This window comes from Lolium perenne, chromosome 4 (genome assembly GCF_019359855.2).
Source record: "Lolium perenne isolate Kyuss_39 chromosome 4, Kyuss_2.0, whole genome shotgun sequence".
In the NCBI taxonomy this organism is placed as follows: Eukaryota; Viridiplantae; Streptophyta; class Magnoliopsida; order Poales; family Poaceae; genus Lolium; species Lolium perenne.
Genome location: NC_067247.2, coordinates 179,669,498 through 179,692,711, shown reverse-complemented (window position 1 = coordinate 179,692,711; position 23,214 = coordinate 179,669,498). Strand labels below are relative to the sequence as shown.

General features: G+C 46.1%; 1 protein-coding gene and 1 long non-coding RNA gene across 4 annotated transcripts; both read left to right on the top strand.

The window, feature by feature from the left end:
- Window positions 1–9,370: 9,370 nt before the first annotated feature.
- Window positions 9,371–10,462, top strand: LOC127294559 (uncharacterized). 2 transcript variants are annotated; one of them, XR_007846754.2, is made up of 3 exons: window positions 9,371–9,797; window positions 10,034–10,141; window positions 10,257–10,462. It is a non-coding gene; the product is annotated as an uncharacterized lncRNA (long non-coding RNA). The 2 variants fall into 2 exon arrangements; XR_007846753.2 differs by lacking the exon at window positions 9,371–9,797 and having other exon boundaries at window positions 9,823–10,141.
- A 2,243-nt stretch (window positions 10,463–12,705) lies between these two features.
- LOC127294554 (putative disease resistance protein RGA4) lies at window positions 12,706–22,200 on the top strand. Of its 2 annotated transcripts, none has more exons than XM_051324396.2 (6): window positions 12,706–12,792; window positions 12,913–13,454; window positions 13,562–13,694; window positions 13,857–14,039; window positions 15,783–18,937; window positions 21,725–22,200. In XM_051324396.2, exon 5 carries the CDS (start codon window positions 15,851–15,853, stop codon window positions 18,899–18,901), a length of 3,051 nt encoding a protein of 1,016 aa, XP_051180356.1. In that variant the 5' UTR covers window positions 12,706–12,792; window positions 12,913–13,454; window positions 13,562–13,694; window positions 13,857–14,039; window positions 15,783–15,850; the 3' UTR covers window positions 18,902–18,937; window positions 21,725–22,200. The 2 variants fall into 2 exon arrangements, with proteins under 2 accessions (XP_051180356.1, XP_051180355.1); XM_051324395.2 differs by having other exon boundaries at window positions 13,811–14,039.
- The last annotated feature ends 1,014 nt before the right edge of the window (window positions 22,201–23,214 follow it).

Below are 23,214 nucleotides of genomic sequence, written 5' to 3'. Positions count from 1 at the left end.
GAGGTTGTCCTCCTAATGGATTGTTGAGGGGTATTCCGAAGAATTCGGGATACGGGCGTCCTAAATACTCAACTAGTTGCTTCAATTCCTTCTCGAACATGAGGTTCACTCCGTGGCCAAGCTGATAGGACTTGCAGGTGTATTCCATCTGTGAAGGATCAGGATGAGTAAATTAGAGAAGTGAGTGTGTGTCAAAATTTTATGTAGTATTATAAGAAGAATAGAGCATAACTTTCTTATTTTGAAGAAGATCTCAAGGATGAGAGTGAGAATAAGTTTTCATAAATAATCACTTCATTTGTTTTGAAACTAAGTTTTTCATACGTCCATTCTAACTAGGGTCTCCTAAGGTCAACAATGGCTCTGATACCAACTTGTCAACACCCGGATTTTTAAGTCCAGATGCCTATTATGCCATTCCTCGCAATCCCAGGAATATTGTTTTTGCGAGACATAATAGATTGATATCACAACACATCATTCATTACATACCATAATCGTCTTACAAATAAAGGATCACATGATCCAGTCTCATTACAAAAATAGAAGTTATATTGATCAATTACATAACACATAGCGGAAGCGAAGTAGCGTAGTAGTAGTCCATTTATTCCACAGGCAACCGTTGACGTCAGGAGTGGTCCTAGTTGTCGTAGACGTCCTGTTGTCCTTCTTCCGGGTTCTGATACTCCTCTTCATAGTCTGGCCATTTGAATAGCCAGGGACACAGCCATGAGTACTTTAAAGTACTCGCAAACTAATACTAAGGTAAATACTATTAACTATAGTATGGGGGTTCTAAGCTCTAATTTCATTTGCATAAAGCCAGTTTTATTTCATAAGCACTTTACTAAACAAAACCTCTTCATTTTCCTAACTTACTCAAGTGGGAACATTAGTGTCATTCCCACAACTCTGTTGTGATTCAAAGTCAAAGTCACATTTCAATTCAAGTCACAAGTCACCATTCATATTTTTAGAAAAGTTCTGATGACGGAACAGTATGGCCTTTCCATCTGTCCATGACCGCGGACGCGGCTATTCGAATAGGTTAAACTCTGCAGAGGTTGTACACTTGTGCCACAACAATTGCAATAGTTCGTCAGGGGTAACTGGCCCTGATTTATCGTATGCAGTACGCGAACTACCAATCCTAACCTTTCATTTACATACCCTAATATAGGCACCTCTCCCCATGAGCTTGGCCTCCCGGTGAAAGCAAACGGCCAACCCGGGAACTGCACAGGGCTTGGGTAGGACATTCACCTCATTTCACGTCATTTCACTTTCAATGGAGGCAGCCTCAGCATAACCCCTCTGACGCTTGTTCAGAGGGAACCCATACTAAAATACATAAGTTTCCAGTCAAGCCTTACCCAGATTCAGGTATTGTGGGGGTACTTGTAAAATTGGAATGGTATCGCATCCGAACCCAACCATCAGTTTTGTAAAATTCACCAAGTCATTCACCAGTCATATTCACCTTCAAAATCTCTCAATAGAATGACTCATCATTCCAAGGTTTTCAAAGTCATTTCATTTCACAAGTCCCCAACTAGAGTAGTCACTTTTAATATTTAGCACTAGCAACTAGCTATGAGGGGTGCTAAATAGCTTATAGCTTTCTAGGAAGTGTGATGCTCTTGTACTACTCCATAACTAAACCAAGTGAATCATAAATCAAAAAGTAACTTTGATAAATAAAATTCAATAAAACTTGTAAAGTAAAAAACTTGGGATAGTTTCATAAAGTAAAATGTAATGGTGCCTTGCTCTTGTAGAGCTTTGCACTAATCTATCTTGCATTGGTAATAGCTTGCCTTGATTGGTGAGGTGATCAAAGTTTTCTTCTTCTTCCTCTTGGTAGAAGACCTCTTCCTCTTGATAGTCTCCGGTACTAGCGTCTATAAACGAATACGATGATACAATCACCAAACAACACTTAAGTAGACTTAATTAGCCTTAATGGCTCACACAAATGATCTAGCATCACTACTTAATATCTATACAAAATTATGCTAGGGTTTCCTTACTTAGTATTAGGAAAATAATTTCCTCTCATTGAAATGTGAATTAGGGTTTCTATTTAGTTTTGGAGAAATAATTTCCTCTCATGGAATCTTCTTAAGATTTAATCTTCTCAAACAACGAGGTATGATCACAAGTTGACCAAGGTCAACACTTCCACTTATTATTTGAGAAACATGATTTAAATGAGATTCATCATCTCATGTGATTTACATATTACTTTGATTTAAGTTCCACAAGTGAACAAGTATGAGACCATGCAATATGGGTCATCACATTACTTCATAACACTTGGAAAATTGATTTAAATGAGGTGCTACACCTCATAGCTTTGAAATCCTAAAATTTGAAATGGTTTAAATGGGCTAGTTATTGACTACATAGCCAATATTTTGCTTCTAGCCCATGATCATGTACAGAAACCATGTGATATTTTTGCATACTAAATTAGAGAGGTTGAAATTTGAATCATAGCAATTGTATTCACTTCAAAATTCATTAGGGTTGATTTTTAAGAATTATTTGAAAACTGAAAAGTCTCTATCTTGTTATTTTTGCTATTTAAATTCTACACAAGCTATGAGGTTGAAACCAGTGGGGTTAGTTAGATTATTTCATAAGCTTTCCAGAACATTTTCAAACACCAAAATTGGATGTGTAGATTTGAAACTATTTAAATTCTAGCAAAGCATCAGTGTTGAATTAAAACTGAAAAGGATTTAACTAAATTTGAAACTTGGGCTTAGGCGGGAAAGGGAATGGGCCAAAACGAGAGAGAGAAGCAGGCCAGCCCAACTAGCGATGCGGCCAACTGACAGAGTGGGTCCCATGTGCCAGCGAGTAATCTCACCAAAACGGTACCTGCGAACTGGAGCCGTAGGATTAGATGGAGATCGGATGGTGAAGCTTCGTCGTCGTCGTCGACGAGATGGGGTTGCTGGCACGGCGGAGGTAGGGGTCGACGGCGAGCTGGGGCTCCGGCGATCAACGGCGACTGGGCAGGGCGATGTTGTCGAGGATGGGGAGTGCACTGGTACCGGTGGCGTCGCTCGGGGAGGCGTCAATCGACGGATTGATCTGCGGCGGGTTCCGGCGATCGATGGCGCAATTGGAGCTAACTAGTGCTTAATCGAGGTGGAGCAGGGGTCGAGGAGATCGAGGAGAAGGAGAGGAGCGAGTTTGATGTGAAGAAGGAAGCGCGGGGATGGCTCTATTTATAGATGCTCGGGGTGCTGCGAGGGTGCCGTGGAGGTCGTCGACGGCGATGGCGTTCCAGGGCGCGAAGGGGCAGGGCGAGATGCGCGTGCGGTAGGCGACGTCTAGGAAATGCTCAACGTCTAGCTAGCGCTGCAAAAGAGTGACAGGATGGATCGGGCGCGTGCAAATGAGTGCCGTAGTATTGGCGGGAAATCCTTCGATCATGGTGACGGCGACGTTACTTCCGCGAGCCTATGAGGTTGTCTAGCAGGGTTCTGGTGTGGTGTAGGGTGCGCGTGCGCGAGGAGAGGGGAAGGGAAGGACAGACGCGACCAGGCGACGCGGTGTACTGGTGCGTCCAGTGACATGCCAGTGCGCGCGCTGGCATGCCCTGGCGCGGTGATCTCGGTCGAGTTAGGGCTGTGGAGGCTTCCTTTTGTCCAGAGACCTTGTCGAGCTTGCTTTGCAGAGTGAGAGAGGCTATTTTGGCAAGGTTGAGTGGACCAGAGAGAGATGGGGAGATAGGGTGGCATGGTGGTGTCCTTGAGCTCGGCATGGTGAAGTTTTTGATCATTGCACCACTTTAATCGGGGCTGAAGGGTAGGGCTTGATGCAGAGGAGGTACAGGAGGTTGATGATCACCATGGGAAAGGGGTTTAGGCTAAGAACCAGTGGTTAATAGGATGTATGTCAAAAGCCAAAGTATGCCTGCCAAGTGTTTGATGAATTGGCCGCATGAACATTTTTGTTGAATTTTGGAAATATTTTTGGTGAAGTTGATTTGAATATTCAAAGGAGTAGAATGGTGGTGGTGGTGGTCAAAATGGTGCTGGTTTGCAAGATTTCAAAAATGGGCTCATCTTCTCTTGGATTCAAAGTCTCCACTTGTCTCATCTATTCTGGTCAACCTAGGCAGAGTCAACCCTGATGGTCAACATCAAACTTGTTCACCTTGACATGGTCTTGGATGAGGTGGAAAGGGTGGACCAAGTTTTGTTGAAGAATCATCCAAACTAGGGGTGCAAAGTGGGTAAGATGTTAAAAATGGCCAAGTGACCATTATGATATGTGAGAGAGATTTGATTTTTCCTTTGATTTGATTAGTGTTTCTTTGATGCAAAAGGGTTTGTTTTGGATATATAAGTGTTTCACAAGCAAAGGCACAAGCGAAGGTGGCCTTGGTTAAAGATTTGAAAAATTGGCCGAAGTGTATGTGAGTGAAAATGGGATTTTCTCACTATTTCATTTCTCTCTATTTGATTTGATTTTTCTTGACTCAAAAGTGATTCTTATTAGTTTAGGAACATTTCCAAACCATTGAAACCATTCTAAAAGGTCTAGCTCAAAGATTTGCAAAAATGGCCATAAACACATAAGAGGTGATATGCCAATTTTCCTTATTTCCCTCTTTTGTTCCTCTTGCTTTACTTGGGCAAGGTCTAGGGTCCATTTAGTGTGAGATTAGGTTTAGATATGGTTTCACACCATTTGGGTAAGGTATAATGGCCAAAGTCAAGGTTTGGGGAAAATGGCTATGTGCCACATATGCCTCTATGCATATGTTGCATTTGATTCTTAATTTGAGTTTTGATCTGATATTTCTTGACCCAATTGATGTTGTTGAGTGTTGAAATGGTATAGAGGAGTGATCCAACCATTCACAACAAATCTTAGGGTCAAGATCCTCAAATTCACAAATTTGCCTTTTACTCTCATATGCCTCTATAGCATTTTTCTTTTGTTTTTAATTTCTTTTCTTTTACTTTGGATTTGGTTTGATAAGTACTAGAAAAGGTTTATGAAGGTTTTTCAATCCTCTAAACAAGGTAGAAAGGCCTAGGGTAAAGTTTTACAAAAATAGCCATAGGCACATAGGCCTTTTTCTTATTTAAATTCTTTTTATTTTATTTTAACTTGGATGGTGAAAAGAGGGGTGAGGTTTAGGGTTTAAGATCATTTCAAAATACTTCCACAAGCAATCATGGCAATAGCACAAGAATTAAGCAGGAGTACTATGCATCAAACTTAATTTAAGAAAAGTTTTTATTTGTTCCAAATTTTGGAAAAAGGGAAATTCATTTTCTTTGTTTTGAAATTTTTGGGATGTTACAATAACGAGAGGCACAAATCGCATCTATGTTCTTGATGTACAGGTGGCACAACCCCTCTGTCTCGCTACTCGCCGGGAGGACGAGGCGTGGCAGTGGCACGAGCGCTTCGGGCACCTTCACTTCGAGGCCCTGAAGCGGCTCAGTACCACGGAGACGGTGCGAGGCATGCCGTGCCTTGACCATGTGGAATAGTTCTGCGACGTCTGCGTTTTGACGAAGCAGAGATGACTCCTGTTTCCCCAGCAGGCGAGCTTCAGAGCCAAGGAGAAGCTCGAGCTCGTGCACGGGGACTTGTGTCACCCGGTGACACTGGCCACACCAGGAGGACGACGCTACTTCCTGCTCGTTGATGACCTCTCCCGCTACATGTGGGCGGTGATCCTCGGCAGCAAGGGAGAGGCAGCGGACGCCATCAAGCGCTCACATGTTGCTGCGGAGGCGGAGAGGGGCCGCAAGTTGCGCGTGCTGCGTACCGACAACAACGGCGAATTCAGAGTGACTAAATTCGCGTCGTACTGCGTCGATGAAGGCATCCAGCGCCACTACTCCGCGCCTTACAGCCCGTAGCAGACAGGCCCGGCCCAAGGGGGGGCGGCCGCCCTAGGCCCAAAAAAATTAGGAGCCCTCCCCAGGTATATGTTGTATACTAGTACTACTGGGCCCATTGCATATTCACGTTGGTTCCCAGGCCCCAAGCGCAGGGTACCACTAGAAAAAGACCAACCTCCGCTAAGGGAAAAATACGTCCCGCGAAACGCACCAAAAGCTGACACGTGTGCATACACGTGTGCATCCCGCATGAGTCCCGTCCCGCGCGGCCGCGTGCTCGAGTCCGCGCTCCTCCGGTCTCGCGCTAGTACGCGCGCGGCCGCACGCGAGTACGCGTTGCTCATCCTTCCTCTCGAGTACGTGCTAGCTAGGTACATCCTTCCGCGTACTCGCGCTAGCTGGCCTCATTCTCCCACAGCGCAAGGCCGCACTCCACGCGAGGCCGCACCCCACACCGTGCTAAGTGCATGTGAAAATCAGAAAACGTAGCCACCACGCTGCATGCATGTTTGTATTTCGAGTACGGTAATGCACACATACAACTACATATAGAGCACAAATACAAGTACATTTGTGTAGACAAGCGAGTACAATCGCACACAGACGAGTACAGTCATCCAGATGAACGAGTACGGTCGCGCACACAAGCGAATACAGTCGCGCAGACGAGCGAGTACAGTCACCCACACGAGCAGGTACATGTACATAAGTACAGTAGCGCACACGATCGTACATGGGGCAGACATACGAGCAGTACAAATCAAGACACGAACAAGTACTGATCGTGCACACGAAAGGTGTACATGTACGTATACAAATACGTACACGAGCAGTACAACAAGACACGAGCAGGTACAGTCGTGAACACGAGCAAGTACATGTACAGAAGTACAGTCGCACACACGAGCGAGTACAGTCGCGCACACGAGTAAATACAGGTAACACACGGACGAGTACAGTTACTGAGAAAAGGGAAAAACTGCACCAAACACACTAAAAAACAGAGGTACTTATCACTTGAAACACGAGTACAGTTAGGTACACACCACAGGTACAACCATACTATTATTGGAAGTACAGAAAAAAGTATGCCGAAACCTATCAACATGGAATCTAGTTTTGAAGATCTCGACGCCAGGATCTCAAAAGTGAAAACGGTTCGTAATTTGGACTTACGGTTCTCGAGATATTTCATTTTAAAAAAACGAATCTAGAAAATAAAGGGAAAAACGCAGCCCCCTCTGGCTTCTCTCTCCACCCTCATCCCCACTTTGCTTCTCCTTGCGACACGTGGCGAGCAGGGAGACCACTTTCCAGGAATTTTCCGGCACCACAGCGCGACACTTATCGCGTGCGGAGCGAGTTATCTTCCCTTCGCAAAGATCGGCCTTTTTCTAGAATTTTCGAGTACGGCAGGAACTCAGGCTGGCCTTTGTTTTTTCACTAACGGATCACTTTGCGCGTCCGGCCGTCCGGGGGCCTCCACGAACAGGTTTACCTGCGTTCCTACTTGTGTAAATTGCGTCCCAATCAGCGATCAGGTTATCAGGAAAGGAACGGTTCGCATCTCGGCCTCTGACCCTCTGTCGAGTACTCCCAGTCGCCGCCAATTAGTTCCGTTTGTGCGGTCAAATCACCCACTGCAGCCGGCGGCAGGAGCAGGACAGAGATCTGAAACTTGAAAGAATCTAACACAGGTATAGTGATCTGATCTTTGAATTCTTTTTTTACAGCCGATCTTTGAATTCCTGATATGTTCTCTACTTAATCTATGGCTATATGGCCTAATTTCAGTTACAACTTGTTTTTCTTTTTTTCAGCTAGGTTATGTCGCTTAGAAAACCTTTGTTAGGATTGTGCCAAAAGAAAGCTGAGAGAGGAAAAAAAGAAGTTCACGGAAGCACATAGAAGATCTATTCATAAATTTTTGAAGAGTAACATGAGCACTTTGACAAATCCAGAAGAGTTGGCACTAGTTCTTGCAGGGATCAAGATAAAGTTGATCTAGAAAATAAGGTCTCTGAAGACAATATTAACATCAAAGCGGATGATAACAATGTGAGTGATCATGAGCACGTGTTCAATTCATTTCCTACAGAATCTCCTAGTGTTGATGAGAAATCAGTTAGTGTGGATATTTATGACTCCATAAATTGAGATAGTCTTAATAACAAAGCAAAAGAGATACATTAGTGGAGAAGGGGCTATTAGAGAGGAAAATATTAATTTTCATGTAGATGAGGAACCGGTTAGTGTGGATATCTTATACATTCATATTTTAAAAAAAAAATTATAGTAAGGGCCCAAAATTTTTAGTCTCGCCCCAGGCCCATGAAAGCTTAGGACCGGCCCTGGTAGCAGAACGGTGTCGTCGAGCGGCGCAACCAGACGGTTGTGGGGATGGCTCGGGCCCTTCTCAAGCAGAGAGATGCCGGCTATCTTCTGGGGAGAGGCGGTGTTGACGGCCGTTTACATCCTCAACCGCTGGCCTACTAAGGCTCTCGACGGCAGGACGTCGTATGAGGCCTGGCATGGGCGAAAGCCGGCAGTCTCCCACCTGCGGGTCTTCGGCTGCCTTCGCATTCACCAAGGAGCTCGGCCACATCGGCAAGCATGACGACAGGAGCACTCCAGGAGTGTTCATTGGCTACTTGGAGGGCTCGAAGGCCTACCGCATCCTCGACCCCAAGACACAGCGTGTGCGCACGTCGCGAGACGTCGTGTTCAACAAAGGGCGATGATGGGCATGGGGTAAGGCGGTGTAGGGCAGCTCGACTCCGACGTATGACGACTTCATTGTCGAGTATGTCCACTTCGAGGCAGCCGGGGGAGTAGGCAGCTCTTCTTCAACAAGCTTGCCTACCTCGGTCCCCAAGTCTCCATCGACCCCGGTGGTTGCTACACCACCATAGCCGGCATCACCACGTACTCTAGCACCGACAGTCACTCTCCGGGCACGTCTACACCAGCTCATGTTGAGCACAACCCGGTGGAGTTCGCTTCCCCGCTCTCTCACGACGGGGAGCGCATCGATGCGTATCATGCATGGCGGCGAGCCGCTGCGGTACCGTACGATGGAGAACCTTCTCGGCGACTAGCCGGTGCCGGGACAGGTGCCACGCGACCCGGAGGCGCAGCTGCAGCTTGCGCATGACGACGGCGAGCCTCAGTCCTTTGTAGAGGCTGAGAAAGACGCAGCATGGCGCGCCGCCATGCAGTTGGAGATGGATGCGGTCGAGAAGAACCGCACCTGGGAGCTTGCTGACCTCCCTCAGTCAAGATATGGTATGATGTACTTCAGTCAAGGTGTAGTAAGGACAAGGTGTAGTAAGGACATACTCAACATTGCCATAATTATTCTAGCAGATCTTTAGATCTGCAGCTCATCAGGCCATGTCACATGTCCAGTCCAAGTTTTACAGATAGCTATTCCCATTATTGGACAGTGTATTTGTAAGTCTGTCAAGTCTCCAATGGGTATGTATACAGAATGGTTATTAATTCTTTTTTTTTTCAATTACATCAGCTTACTTCTTCAAGTATGGAGAAAAGGCTACAGTGTGTCTGTTTAAGCATCCATTAGTACTTGATGGCTGCACACATCAATAAGATGATTTGTTCGTCTGCCTCCTAATATTACGTTCTGTTCTGGTGTCTCGTGAGTTTTTCATGCCAATAGTATTGTTTGCTTTCTACAGATAATATTCTGGCAAAACGAACTTTATATTAGATTCATATGTCATCCACACTTAATGGTTTCTGTTTTGGGGGACTCGATCAGGTGTAGTAAGCACTTACTCAACATTGCCATAATTATTCTATCAGATCTTTAGATCTGCAGCTCATCAGACCATGTCACATGTCCAGTCCAAGTTTTACAGATAACTATTCCCATTATTGGAGAGTGTATTTGTAAGTCCGTCAAGTCTCCAGTGGATATACGAAATGGTTATTAATTCTATTTTTTTTCAATTACATCAGCTTACTTCTGTACAAGATCCTGACTTGCTTCTAATTTTCACATGTGCATGAGAAAATATTTTAGATCTTGCATTTAGATGGTTTGCATACTGATTAAGTATATGCTGCTTGCTTGAATTTGCCTACATATTGTACGAATGCCTTATCTGGGTTGAGTTTTGTTACAGATTTACATACTACTGGTGATAGCTCCAACGTGTCACCACACCATGATCAAATCAAGAAGATTGGGGGAGTTCCAGGTTAAGGAAAGCTATTCTGGCCAATAGACCGTGGTAATGCCTCACACATTTGATTTACTGCATAGTAATATAATGCAGTAATTTGGCATGGATTCTAGTATTACTTTTGCTCTTATGTTTTGTACATTCTGATTCTATTACTTCGCAGGTTCTTGGTTACACCTGGAATGAACATGCTAAGAAGTTTTTCCATGGTGCTGAGATGTCAATGTACAAGATGGAAGTACTTAATGAAACATGCTTAGAAAGTCTGGACTGATCAGAAATAAAATCATAGTAGGATGGCCAACAGTCTCATAGGCTAACTTGTGTTTTTGCTGTCGTGTTACTAATTCATAAGCGATCAATTAAATATCTGCTATGTTAACTAATTCAACCTCTGCATCGAAAGGTTGCACCCGGTGTTAACTAATTCATAATATGATGTTTTTGAATAAAACGGCATGCAATGCATGCCAATGGTGTTTGATTGTGTTTGTGTCAGAATTGTGAGCTGGCTTCTACGTGATAGAAAGATTGAGCAGAAAATGGGGGCCATGTGTTCCTGAATCCGGATGCAATTTTTCTATATTTTGTTTCCTTAAATTTTCTCCGGTCCAGCCAATAGGCACTCTTACCATGCACCTCTAAGTACTTGATGTCTTCTTCATTTGCTGTGTTCAGTTTTTTTTTTTTTTTTGAGGAAAAGGCAGTCGAATCTGCCGTCCGATTAGATAGATAGAGTGCTATGCACAAAATGACCCAGTTTATAAGGAAAATCGGATCCAAAAACCATACATTGCCCGGTTTATAAGAAAAACCGAGACGAAAAACCGCACAAGCGAGGAGTCCCATCATCCACACAACGCAGGCTACCAACGCAACAGACACACCTCTAGCTCCGGGGCTGCCGCCCCGACGTACCATCCAGGACGACCTTCGCATAGCCCAAAGACGAACCAGCCGGGTCAACGACCTTGGCGCCCACGCAGCACCAGGATCACCACCCAGAGCCAAGCAGTGACATGACCTCGCCCCATAAGACCGCTGCAACTGCAAAGGAGATCGAGGCCGCCACCTCGAAGTGCCACCACCATCCGGGGCCGCTGCCCCGGCATCCCCTGCCCGCGACCACATAGTCAAGTGCCCCCACCGCCGCCAACACATCGCACCGCAAAAGCCAAGAGCTCCAAGGCGACGCCTCCAACAAGGTAGTGGCGCGTCCGCCACCGCCGCCCACTCCCGACGGAGCTTAGGTTTTCTCCCGGAGAACTTGAAGCCACTCGCGTCGGTCAGGGTCGAAACTCCACAACGACGCCAACAAGAAGGAAAACGACGCCCGAAGGCGCCGCCGTCATTGGCAGCGACCAAGTCGGTGCAGGGTTTTCACCCGGAGTTCAACCCGACCACGAAGCTTTGGGAGCCGCAAGGTGCAGCCCGACCATGTCGTCGACCACCGAGGTTCACTGCATGCCGCATCCATCGCAACACCTCAAGCTGCGTCAAATGCCATGCCAGGCCGCGCCCAAGCCGCAGCCCTGGGGCCGCCGCCCCAGCCTCCTCGCCCCTGGAGCATGCCGAACAGAGGAGCAGCACGACCTCCCCCACCCAGCGAGCCATGCTCCACCGCTCCAGCCTCAAGCCCCTCTGCATCCCACACGTAGCACCGACGCCCCGACCGCCACCTCCTGCCCCAGAACCGACCGCCAGGCGCCCAGGCAGCCTCCCAGCCTCCGCATAGGTCGCGGCCCGCCCGGCCCAAGACGAGCCTAGATCGGGCCCGTCACGCCGCCGCCAGCAGCCGCGCTCCGGGACGTCGCAGGTCGCCCGCCGCGACCACCATCGCCGCCGCCCCCAGCGCGGCATCTTCCTCCTCGAGCCGCCAAGACCTGGGTCGCATCCCGTCGCCGCGGTTTCCCCAACCCGCGAGCGAGCCTCCGCCAGCCGGAGAAGAAACAGACCCTGCCGCCGCTGGCTCCACGTGGGCTTTGCCCGGTGGAGACCACCGGCGACGGCAAGGGGAGGTGGTGCATGGGGAGGGGTGGCTGCCGGCGCGATTTGTGTCGCCGTCTGTGTCGCCCAGGGGAGGAGCGACGCGGGGGCCGGTCACCCGGAGAAATTGAATCCACGGTGCATCCTTTCATTTATTTGTTCAGTTTCCCATACTTATAGAACTGTGTATTTGCACCAGGCCGGCTTCTAATTCTGTAATGTTCGTTTATTCCCCTAAAAATCCATGCTCTCCAGCACAACGTTAAGATAGAAAAGCGGGCGTGACAAGACGGGCTCGGTCCTTCTAGTCCACAACTAATGACAAAGCCTTGTCCAGTTGTCCCAGTTGTACAGAGCCTTCTTGTTGGCGTGCCGTTTCTATCTGTTCAACCGCTCAACCGTTGAGCCACAACGTAACTGCGCCGTTTTAAATCTCGCAAAAGATCTGGGCTGTTTTTCGGTGCTGTGGCAAAAGGCTCAAAGCCCAGGCCAGGCGAATCACTCCCCTTGCCGTCGCCGGTGGTCTCCGTCCCCTCTCGTCGCCGTCGTGGTGCCCAGCGGGAAGATGCCTGACCTCGCCGCTCGCCTGGGAGGCGGAACGGAATCTCCCTCCGCTCAGGGACGGATGGCCCTGCTTTTGCCTGGGGAGCGAACCATGCTCTGCTCAGGGCAGGTGTCAGGATGGGGGAAAATTACTGGGGTCTTCGTAGTAGGTTCGTTGTCGCCTCTTTTTACCGTACCATCGACTTCAGTAGGTTTTTTTTTCCCGGGTTAGATAAGATCGATTAGTTATAACATTGATTAGTTGTCTGGGCTGCTTTCAAAATGTGCAGCTTGCATACACATGGGCGCCATTACATACTACAGAACGGTGGGAATGGAAAGGAGTTGCTGGTCTGCTGCCCTCGTGGGAAGATTCCAGATCCATCAATTAACAAAGTCCTCAGTACTACTTTATAAACTGTACAACTTGCATACAGCGTACGTGATCAGCCAAGACTAAACTAATACCATGGACGGGAAATCCGGTGTGTTCTCATGGAATCTCAAGGAGGTAACCAGATCACATCGCCAGCTAATTAGCATAATAAAGATACTAGACCTGTAAGCAGGGTCCTGATGAATACTCGGTGCCACTAAGCAGCCTAGCAGCTTAGCAGTTGGCATTCAGTACCAATAAGCATCCCTTGCAAGTTAGTGGCCACATCGGAACAGGGTGGCCACATCTCAATACTATTTTGCGCAAGGTACCCCCAAACTGTTGATGAGATGCAAGAACACGTTGCTTCTGTAGGCACTGCTCTTTGACTTCCAACCATTCTTCTGGATCTGCATCCATTGGTTTCCAACCTGCATCCGTTCTCCCTCGTAACTGGTAAGCTCAAGTGTGTGATCAATAGAGAGTACATATTTCATTCTCTTTCTTGTCTTCACCTTTATTAGTTCATACCTAATTTGCACCAATTAATGATACAAATGCAGCTAAGCTTTCGTGATCGGTGTGATAATCCTGTCTGTTTGTTAGCCTGCGTAGCAAGGTTCTATTGGGATGGAACAATATGTATGAATATACCCCTCCCTCCTTCAGCACTCTAATCAGCATACCTTTAGTCAGGTATTTTCTCTAGTTCTTATAGCTCTGCTCAGTTGGAAATCTCCTAGCATTCGCTGAACTAGCTTTGTTTTAAAGGAAACATTCACTTCAGCTTCTCCTTTTCCACTCTCCTGCAGTGAGGCTTTCTTTTGTTGACTGGCTGTTACCTATTCTGTGCACCAGCCTATTCCAGCAGTTACTTTTGACCCCCTGGGCTAGGTCCATCGTGATTTTAAAGTGGCAATGGGTTAATCAGGATCTAAAGTGGCGATGGGTTGATCAATGGAGCAACCTGCTTCTGCCAGATGATTGCTATTGACTCTTGTCATCCAATGTTTATTTCGTTTTGAAAGATTCGTTCCTGAGGTAAGAATCGTACTATTATAAAGATCTAACAACCTTTTATGTTTACCTTTTCTTTCTAGCTGTAAAAGCATGAAATATCTATGGGTTTTTTTGGGTGATTGACACAGAATTATCTGTTGGCTATTCTTATACATTGGACCGATTTCTTTTCATCTCCCTTGGGTCAATACGTTGAGATCCTAATGTAGCAATAGGGTGGTCATCCAACCAAGCAAAAAGTACCTCACCAAACAAATCTTGCACACGAACTCACAACTGAATTATTAAAGGTATGGATGTATTATTATATAGAAAACCTGAAAAAAATAAGATGAATTAGTCATGAGCCATTTAGGTGATACGTTGATACAAATAATAAAAGATGGTACATAATAGAAGAGGGGTACCACTTAAACTAATTGCGTCTATGAGGACGAAGTTGCATTTGCTTTGTTTTCTTCGCTTGAAAATATTTCTTCACTTCACCAAGATCGAGTGCTTTGGATATATCTTCTTCTTCTGAGGCGTCATGTTAATCACAGTCCCTTGCAATAATCTTTGTTTGCTGCCCAATAGTCCTCTCGTCGAGCTACCAGCGGCTGCCGCAGCGCTGCCCGCTAGCATAATCTCGTCGCCTTATCTTCGATCAGGAGCAACCTGTGTATCGAGGTTAACTGGCTAACATGTACGTATAAGTGACATGTTCGGTGGACTAGTTTATTCTCTAATTCACATGCGAGAGATTACCCCAAATACACGCACATGGCGCTGGTCCTGGTAGAGAAATAACAGGTGATACATGTACTCGCGACAGATTTTAGCTCCGCCCCTGCAGCTGGTGACCGATCGAGAAGATGGGTCAGACAAATGAGAGCTGTAGCTAGACGATTCATCTATGGTTACAATTTTAACTCAACAGAAGATTTTGCGAGGCTTGGACACTCGGTAGAAATAGAGTTTTTATGTAACTAATAGAATACTACATGCGAATCTCTATGCTATGCAGCTGCCCGTTAAAATGACCTTTCGATGGAGTAATACATACCAGTAAATCTTGTTAATGAGCAAAACAGAAATAAATATTGGCATACAAACAAACAAAATATAAGCACATGATGCCAGTGGGGTGTGTTGCCCACATTTAATCAAAATTCATATCAATCTCATGTTTATTTCAATGTACGAACATGATGAACATGAGGGACAAGGTGCTTATTATTTTAGTGTGAATTTCTAATGTTGTAAGAAAAACACATGTTCCAGTCATATGATATAAAAATGTCTAATTTGGATAGTGGCATTTCTTAGACGTTGGGCCTAATTTTGAGTTTAGCACCAGGGCCTTGAGGTACTAGGTACTGCCTGGGTTGTACAAGGACAGGTATCATTCCAACTGCGGAACCTCCTATCTACTAAGAAAACCAATATGACAAATAAAAGTTGAAAGGGCAACCAGCTAACCATACCACTGAATTCAAAAAGATATTCTACTGCAGTAACATGCGAGAAAGTAATAAGCTGTGTAGGCTTTGAACATGGTTCCATCTTGTATAAATTCAGACTTCAGAGCTAGTTCCTCCACTGTTCTGGACAGCTACAGGTATACATGCGGTGCAAAAGATGGGGTCCCTATCTTCAGTATTCGAATTTACTTAAACTGTAACTGCAAAAGTAAATGACAATGTATGTGGCTGTTGTAAAACTAGTTTAGTTTAACCTTGTTAGTTTTCAAGCAATCTTAACACATTTTGTTTTGATTGCCAGCCAACAAATTCGTCATAATTTGAAGAAAGCTACTTGATAGATCTCCCTCATCAAGTTCTGTTGGTCTGATGGCAGCTGTATTAGATCCTTTGGTTGGATCATGCATCAGAAAGTTGCAAGAAATCATTGTGGAGAATGCCGTACTAATTCTCGGTGTAAAAGAAGAGCTCGAAGAATTGCAGGGAACAATAAAACAAATACAATGCTTCCTTTATGATGCCGAGCAAAGGATGATACATGAGTCAGCAGTTCAAAATTGGATCAGTGAGCTAAGAGATGCTATGTATGATGCTGATGATATTGTTGACTCGGCCAGATTTGAAGGAAGCAAGCTACTAAGAGATCACACATCATCATCTAGAAAATCAAATCCATGTTGGGACATTTCGTTTTTATCTTGCTTTCCTGGAATTCAGAGGCGTCATGAAATTGCTGTTAAGATCAGAGACCTCAACAAAAGAATTGAGAAGCTCTCAAAGCATGGAAACAGTTTTCTACATCCCGGTATAGCACCTTCTGGCCAAGGCTCAACATCCAAACAGAGATTAAGTTCCAAGATTGTACAACCCAACCTTGTGGGAAAGGAGATTGTACATTCTAGCAGAAAACTGGTGGATTTGGTGCTTGCCCAGAAGGGATATAAGAATTATAAGCTCGCTATTGTTGGTACCGGAGGGGTTGGAAAGACAACGCTAGCCCAGAAAATATACAATGATCAAAAAATAAAAGGAAACTTCAACAAACACGCATGGGTTTGTGTTTCTCAAGAGTGCAATGAAGTTAATCTTCTAAAAGAGATTCTCAGAAATATCGGGGTGCATCAAGAGCAAGGTGAGTCCATAGCAGAGCTCCAGAACAAGATTGCAGAAACAATTGATGGCAAGAGCTTCTTTCTTGTTCTAGATGATGTGTGGAAATCTAATGTATGGACCGATCTACTAAAGATTCCATTGTGTAGTGCAAATACAGCAGTGATTTTAGTAACCACACGAGATGTTAGAATTGCAATGAATATCCATACAGAGCATACCCATAAAGTTGATCTAATGTCAGAAGAGGTGGGATGGGAGCTACTTTGGAAGAGCATGGATATTGTTGCAGAGAAAGAAGTACACAATCTGACAAGCACTGGAATCGAGATTGTTCGTAAATGTGGCTATCTCCCACTTGCCATCAAGGTCATTGCGAGTGTTTTGGCAAGTAAAAATCAAACAGAAAATGAGTGGCAAAATATTTTGAGATTAATTGGTGCTTGGTCAGAGAGCAAACTTCCTGATGATATAGAAGGAGCTTTATATCTGAGCTACAATGAGTTACCACATCATGTGAGGCAGTGCTTCCTTTATTGTGCATTGTATCCTGAAGATGCTGTAATTTTCCGTGATGATCTTATCAGATTATGGGTTGCTGAGGGCTTTGTAGAGGAACAACGAGGGCAACTACTAGAAGATACAGCAGAAGAGTACTACTATGAGTTAATCCATCGGAATCTTCTCGAACCAGATGAAACATCTTTTGACCATGCGAAATGCAAAGTGCATGACGTCTTAAGGCATCTAGCTTGTCATTTATCAAGAGAAGAATGTTTTGTTGGCGACCCGGAATCATTAATGGTTAGCAGTATGTCAAAAATGCGACGCCTTACTGCTATCCCCAAGAAGGATTTATTAGTGTTACCTAGCATGGATAATGGAGAATTTAAGGTGAGGACCTTCCAGACTGACCGCCAGCCATGGAGAGTTGACAATACAGTTTTCATGAAATTTCCGTATCTTCGTGTTTTGGATCTGAGTGACTCACTGGTACAACACATTCCAGATTGTGTTGGAAGTTTGATCCATCTACGACTACTTGATCTCGATGGTACAGAAATATCTTGTCTTCCGGAGTCCATCGGTTGCCTCATAAATCTTCAGATATTGAACTTGCAAAGGTGTAAAGCTCTGCACTGTCTTCCTTTAGCAATTACACGATTGTGCAATTTAAGGCGCCTTGGTCTGGATGATACACCAGTAAATCAGGTTCCAGAAGGAATAGGCAGATTGAAATTCATCAACGATTTAGAAGGATTTCCTGTTGGTGCTGGAGGTGATAATGGTAAAACACAAGATGGATGGAAGTTGGAGGAGTTGGCACATCTCTCACAGCTAAGGCAGCTTGATATGATTAAATTGGAAAGGGCTACTCCTTACAGTACAGATTCATTGCTGACAGAGAAAAAACATCTCAAAGTTTTGAATCTGTTCTGTACAGAACGTACAAATGAACCATATTCAGAGGAAGATGTTAGCAACATTGAGAAGATCTTTCAGCAGCTAATCCCTCCACAGAACCTGGAAGATCTATGTATCAGTAGATTCTTTGGCCGGAGGTATCCCACATGGCTTGGTACCACCCAGGTGTCTTCAGTTATGTACTTACAACTCATAGATTGCAATTCATGTGTGCATCTTCCACCAATCGGGCAGCTGCCCAACCTCAGATATCTGAAAATTGGGGGAGCAGTAGCAGTTACCAAGATTGGACCCGAATTCATGGGATGCAGGGGGGCTAATCCCAGATCCACGGATGCGGTTGTTGCTTTCCCCAAGCTCGAATCATTGATCATCTCGGATATGCCCAACTGGGAGGAGTGGTCCTTTGTTGAAGAGGGAGATGTAGATGCAGCGGAAGAGGGAGAGGATGGATCTGCTGAGATACAAAAGGGGGAAGCCCCGTCTCCAGGGATGCAGTTGCTGCCACGATTGAAGAGATTGGAACTTAGGGGCTGCCCCAAGCTGGGATCTCTCCCGCGACAGCTAGCACAGGAGGCCACCAGCTTGAAAGTGCTCGATATAAAAGGAGCAAGCTCCTTGAAGGTGGTGGAGGACCTCCCGTTCCTCTCTGAGTCGCTTCTAATCCAGGGATGCGACAGGCTGGAGAGGGTGTCGAACCTTTCTCAGGTGGGGAGGCTGCGGATAAATGATTGCCCAAGCTTGAGGTGTGTTGAGGGGTTGGGTAATTTGCAACAGCTGTGGCTGGACGAGGATATGAAAGAGCTATCCTCGCTGTGGATTCCACAGCTTCAACAGCAGCACAAACAACTTCACGGTGAAGACCTTGATGTCTACGACTGGTAGTAATGTCCAACTGCATATGGACTGAGAAGGCATGAGGTATGGACATGAACTAGGCATTTTCTGTTTTACAGATTATCTGTGCTGTGCTTTTATTTGGTGGAGTAGTATTGAATCAGATGTGACCATTCATTAGCAGGGTACTTTAGACATTATCGGCTTGCATTATTTTTCTTGGTACCGGTGACATGGTTGCAGTCTTGTAGACTCGTAGTACTTAGAGCATTTTCACCGGCGGCCTCCAAATTGGTGCCGGCAGAGGTGTCGGCACTACCGTATGGGGGTCGCCGCCGGGAGAGCATGCTCTATTTGGGGATGCTGCTCCCACACGGGCGCCTCCATACGCCGGCCTCGATAGAATTTGAAACTTGTTATGACATTTAAAACCGGAATTCATACAAAATTTATACAAAAATTACTCGAATTTAAACCTAAATAAAACTTAAACTTAACCCTAATCTACTGGCCTCGGTTGGAGCGCGCGACGGGCCTGCCTCGTCATCGTTATTTCCCTTTGCCGCATGCGTCCATGCCCACCTATCGGCCCTTGCTTCACGCATCTAGCGGTGGAGCATAGCGACCGGCGTCGCAAGAGCTTGCCGGCGGCGCTGTCCCCACGCTGCCAGCCTTTGCCGAGAAGCCTCGTTCTCGGCGCGCCTCGCTTGCTCGCGGGCGAACGCCTCGTAGTGGCGATGAGCGCTTTTGTCGCTCTGCCTCCATGAGGAGGTGTCCCGCCTCCTCCGTGGCCGCTCGCTGGCGCGAGATCTTGATGGCATGCTTGAGGTTCGCGTCACTGATGAACTCCCGCTCCTCCTCCTTCAACCTCCGGAAGCGCTACGCGTTCAACGACGCCAGGATCGTCGCCTGCTCAGGGTCGGAGCGGGCTTGCGGCTTCTCACCCCACTACTCCGCCTCCTCCGCCGCCTCAGCTTCCGCGTATGCGACGTAGGCCTCGTGCCACACCGCGAACCGTGGATACACTGTGTCGTCCGAGCTGTAGTCCGCATCGGGCTGCGGCTCCGGCTCCGGCTGCGGTGGTGGAGGCGCCGCAGGCAGCGCGCGGCCGTTGAGGCCAAGCATGGAGTACGTCGTTTTAAGACAGCGCGGCATTTTTGAGGTGGAGAGGAGATACTGGCGTGGCGGCGGTGGTGGATATGAGAGGATAGCACCGTGACGGTGGACGGCGTACGTACTAATAGGGGTGCCAACTACCCGCATTTACGGCGGTGTAAGCGAATGGACGCCGCGTGGCCAGTCGCCGCCCTCATCGTCGCCTCGGTTTTCACGCGGGAGACCATTAAACGCCGACGACCAACCTTCCCACGCCGTTTCCGATGCGAACCGTCGCATCCTCTCGCTGACAAGACGCCCTCACCCACGAAAAACGTCGTACCGCGAGACGCCGGCGCGCCCGATTCGCGCTCTTCGCGAAGGGGGTGGCACGGGTTGCCGGTGCTTCTATTGGGCTCGAAAATGCGCCGGCGCTATTTGGGGCGAGCCCCTTATACCGGCCTCTAAAATACTATCGGGCCGCAATCGAGGATGCCGGTAGAGATTTCTCTTAGTGGGTCGATCATGTTCCTAGCAAGGTTGTGGCCCTCTGCGCTGGCACACTCGTCCGCTCCTGCTCAGGCTGGTTATCTCTTATCTGCCTCCTCCGCTTGTGCAGGCCGGCTGTGGCGCTCGTTTGGCTTTAGCTTATGTTTTCTTCGTATCAGCACCAAGATCTCTTGGTGCGTGCGGCGTGCCGTGGATATGGATTGATCGGTTGCGTTGCGATTACGACCGGGAGAGCGCACGCCACTGAACGAACGACTCAACGAGACTGGGGCAGGCTTTGCGCGTAGACCGAGTCCCATACGACACGAGTTTTAAGTACGCGCGCGCTCTCCCGATCGATCCATCCACGGCACCAAGGGTGTCCGGTCAATGGTTTGCATCCATTGGCAGGCTGTGCTCTTTTCTTTCCATAAAAGGAAGAACCCAGGCCGTTTGACATTTTTGACAAAAGAGCACATTTCATCTTATTTTTTTGTTCGGTACAAACATTTTTGACGCCCCTCATCCTATAAGCAAATTTGAGTTGATCTGAGTCTTGTGTATATTCCATTGGGTATTGTACTATTGTTATTTCCTCTAGTTTTAGTCGATTGATGCCAAGTCAGGGGCCATACTTCACCTTGTATAATTTACAGTCATAAGTGTTCTACTTAAGATAATTTGGACCGACAAGATTTTTTAGAAGCTGCCTGTTTTACTAGCTTATTATACTCCTATTAGCAATGCACAACGAACTGCATAAACCCTTACACTTATAATAAGGTCTTGGTAGCAGCCTTGTCTAGATAGTGTTAACATTAAGCACGTAAAATGTTTCAATCTATTGTGATTGTACATTTCCTAAAAGAGCTCTAGTAGATAATTTCTTCTTTATTTTCTTTTGAAATTGAGTGTGCCCATTTGAATGGGTATCGAGATTGTGTGCTTCTGTAAATAGACAGCGATGATACTAGTTTCAATCTATTTGAAATGTGTTGAAGGGAATGTATTGTACAACTCTGTCCTTTTTAGTTACTAGAGTGGGTTGATTTGAAAAAAATCTGCTATATATATTATTAGCGGCAGCGCAAGATATGCTACAATCAATGACAAAACCAGCATGATTGTAATCTTCATGGCCATATGTCGTTTGACAGATGCACACACCCCAGTTTTGTTAAGAATTTGGCAAATAACTAGATCTTAACCTTTTATGTAGTCTAATCTGGTTCTTCTTTTTAAATTTTGAGTCATTATGCTTATCTTGTATGCTGGTTTATTTTGTAGGAAGTTAACTGCAAGGGCTTGGAAATTGCAACCTGGTGATTGATCTATGGGCGCACAAATACTATCAGATTTATCTTGTGTCAAAAAAAAGGAGGAAGGAGAAAATCCAAAAAAAAAATGGAAAAGAAAATTCCAAAAAAAGAAAAGAAAAAATCCAAAAAAATTGAAAAAAAGAAAAAGAAAAAATGCAGTTTTTATCTACTTCATTTGTAATGTTTTTAAACCTAAATTTGTATGGACTTGTACTTTTTATTTGGTAGGGTAGGTAACTCCGCCTATATCATGAAAAGTGTAATACTTATGGGTATAGCCGGTCCCAAGCCCGGAGAAAGGAGGAGGGAGCAGTAAGTATGTCCTACCTTAGAATTCTACCAGCACCTTCAGTTATCTAGTTATGAATCCAATTGCCTCAGGCTTGTGTTATTATTTGCTTGTTGAGACATATATTTTATTATTTATATGAAAATATTGTCTAATTATTGTCTTCAGTATTGTTTTCCGGGAATTCTTGGCTCTTACTGGTGCTGAATGATGCATCTCCCAGTACTGCGACCAGGGGCGTTGCCGGCACACCCGAGCCAGCCGCGCTCAGTTGCGCCTTGTGTATAGGAACAAAATGCCTCGCCGTTCAGTTTAGTGTGGAGAAGAACTCCATGGCGCTTAATTTAGGGTAAACACTCTATATCGTGATCCGATACGAAACAAACCATCGGACTGATTCGCAGTACAGTACTATTAAAGACTGGTTACGCCTTAGAGCAAGTACAATAAGGCTGACTCAGCAGGCTATAAGAATTAAAATAGTATTGTTTTGCTTAGGTGGATGAGAGAGAAGTGGAGAGAGAAGAGAGATGGGCTCTCATGCAAGAGCCAGCTCTTCACGTGCTCCTAGGCACTTTGTGAGTATGTGTGGTGGGCCTTTTACACATAAAGTTATCAATCCTTAAAGCCAACTATTGTACAAGTTAGCTATAAGCTAACTATAGCTGGTCTTATAGCCAGCATCCGGCTGCACTATTGGAATTGCTCTTAGGTGGACATATAATTAAGAAGCGACACCGTGGAGAAGGACCACGGTGGCTGCGACAGCCAAGCTAAGCTTTACCATTCGCGTATGCCGGGCTGGTTGACTAGCAAGTCCACCTTCTTAGTTCCAGCTGCGCCTCAAAGCGTTCACCAAAGGTATTTGAGACACCGAACGAAATTCCGTTTCCAGCCGCGCGTCCCAAAGCCTCCTTCTGTCCGACGCAGCCCAATACGATGTCCGGCGCACCGAGTCTGTCCCGGTCCACAGGGGAGAGGCAAGCAGACACGGGACCGGCGCGTCAGCGAGACATAAAAATTCGACTCCCTCTCTCGCCACATCGCGCCTCTCCCGCCGCGCATTTCTCCCTCCCAAAAGATTTCACCGCCTCTCATGCCGATTAATTTATCCCTCCCGCCGTCGCTACTCTCTCCCTCCCGCCGCTGCTACCCTCTCCCATCCATGG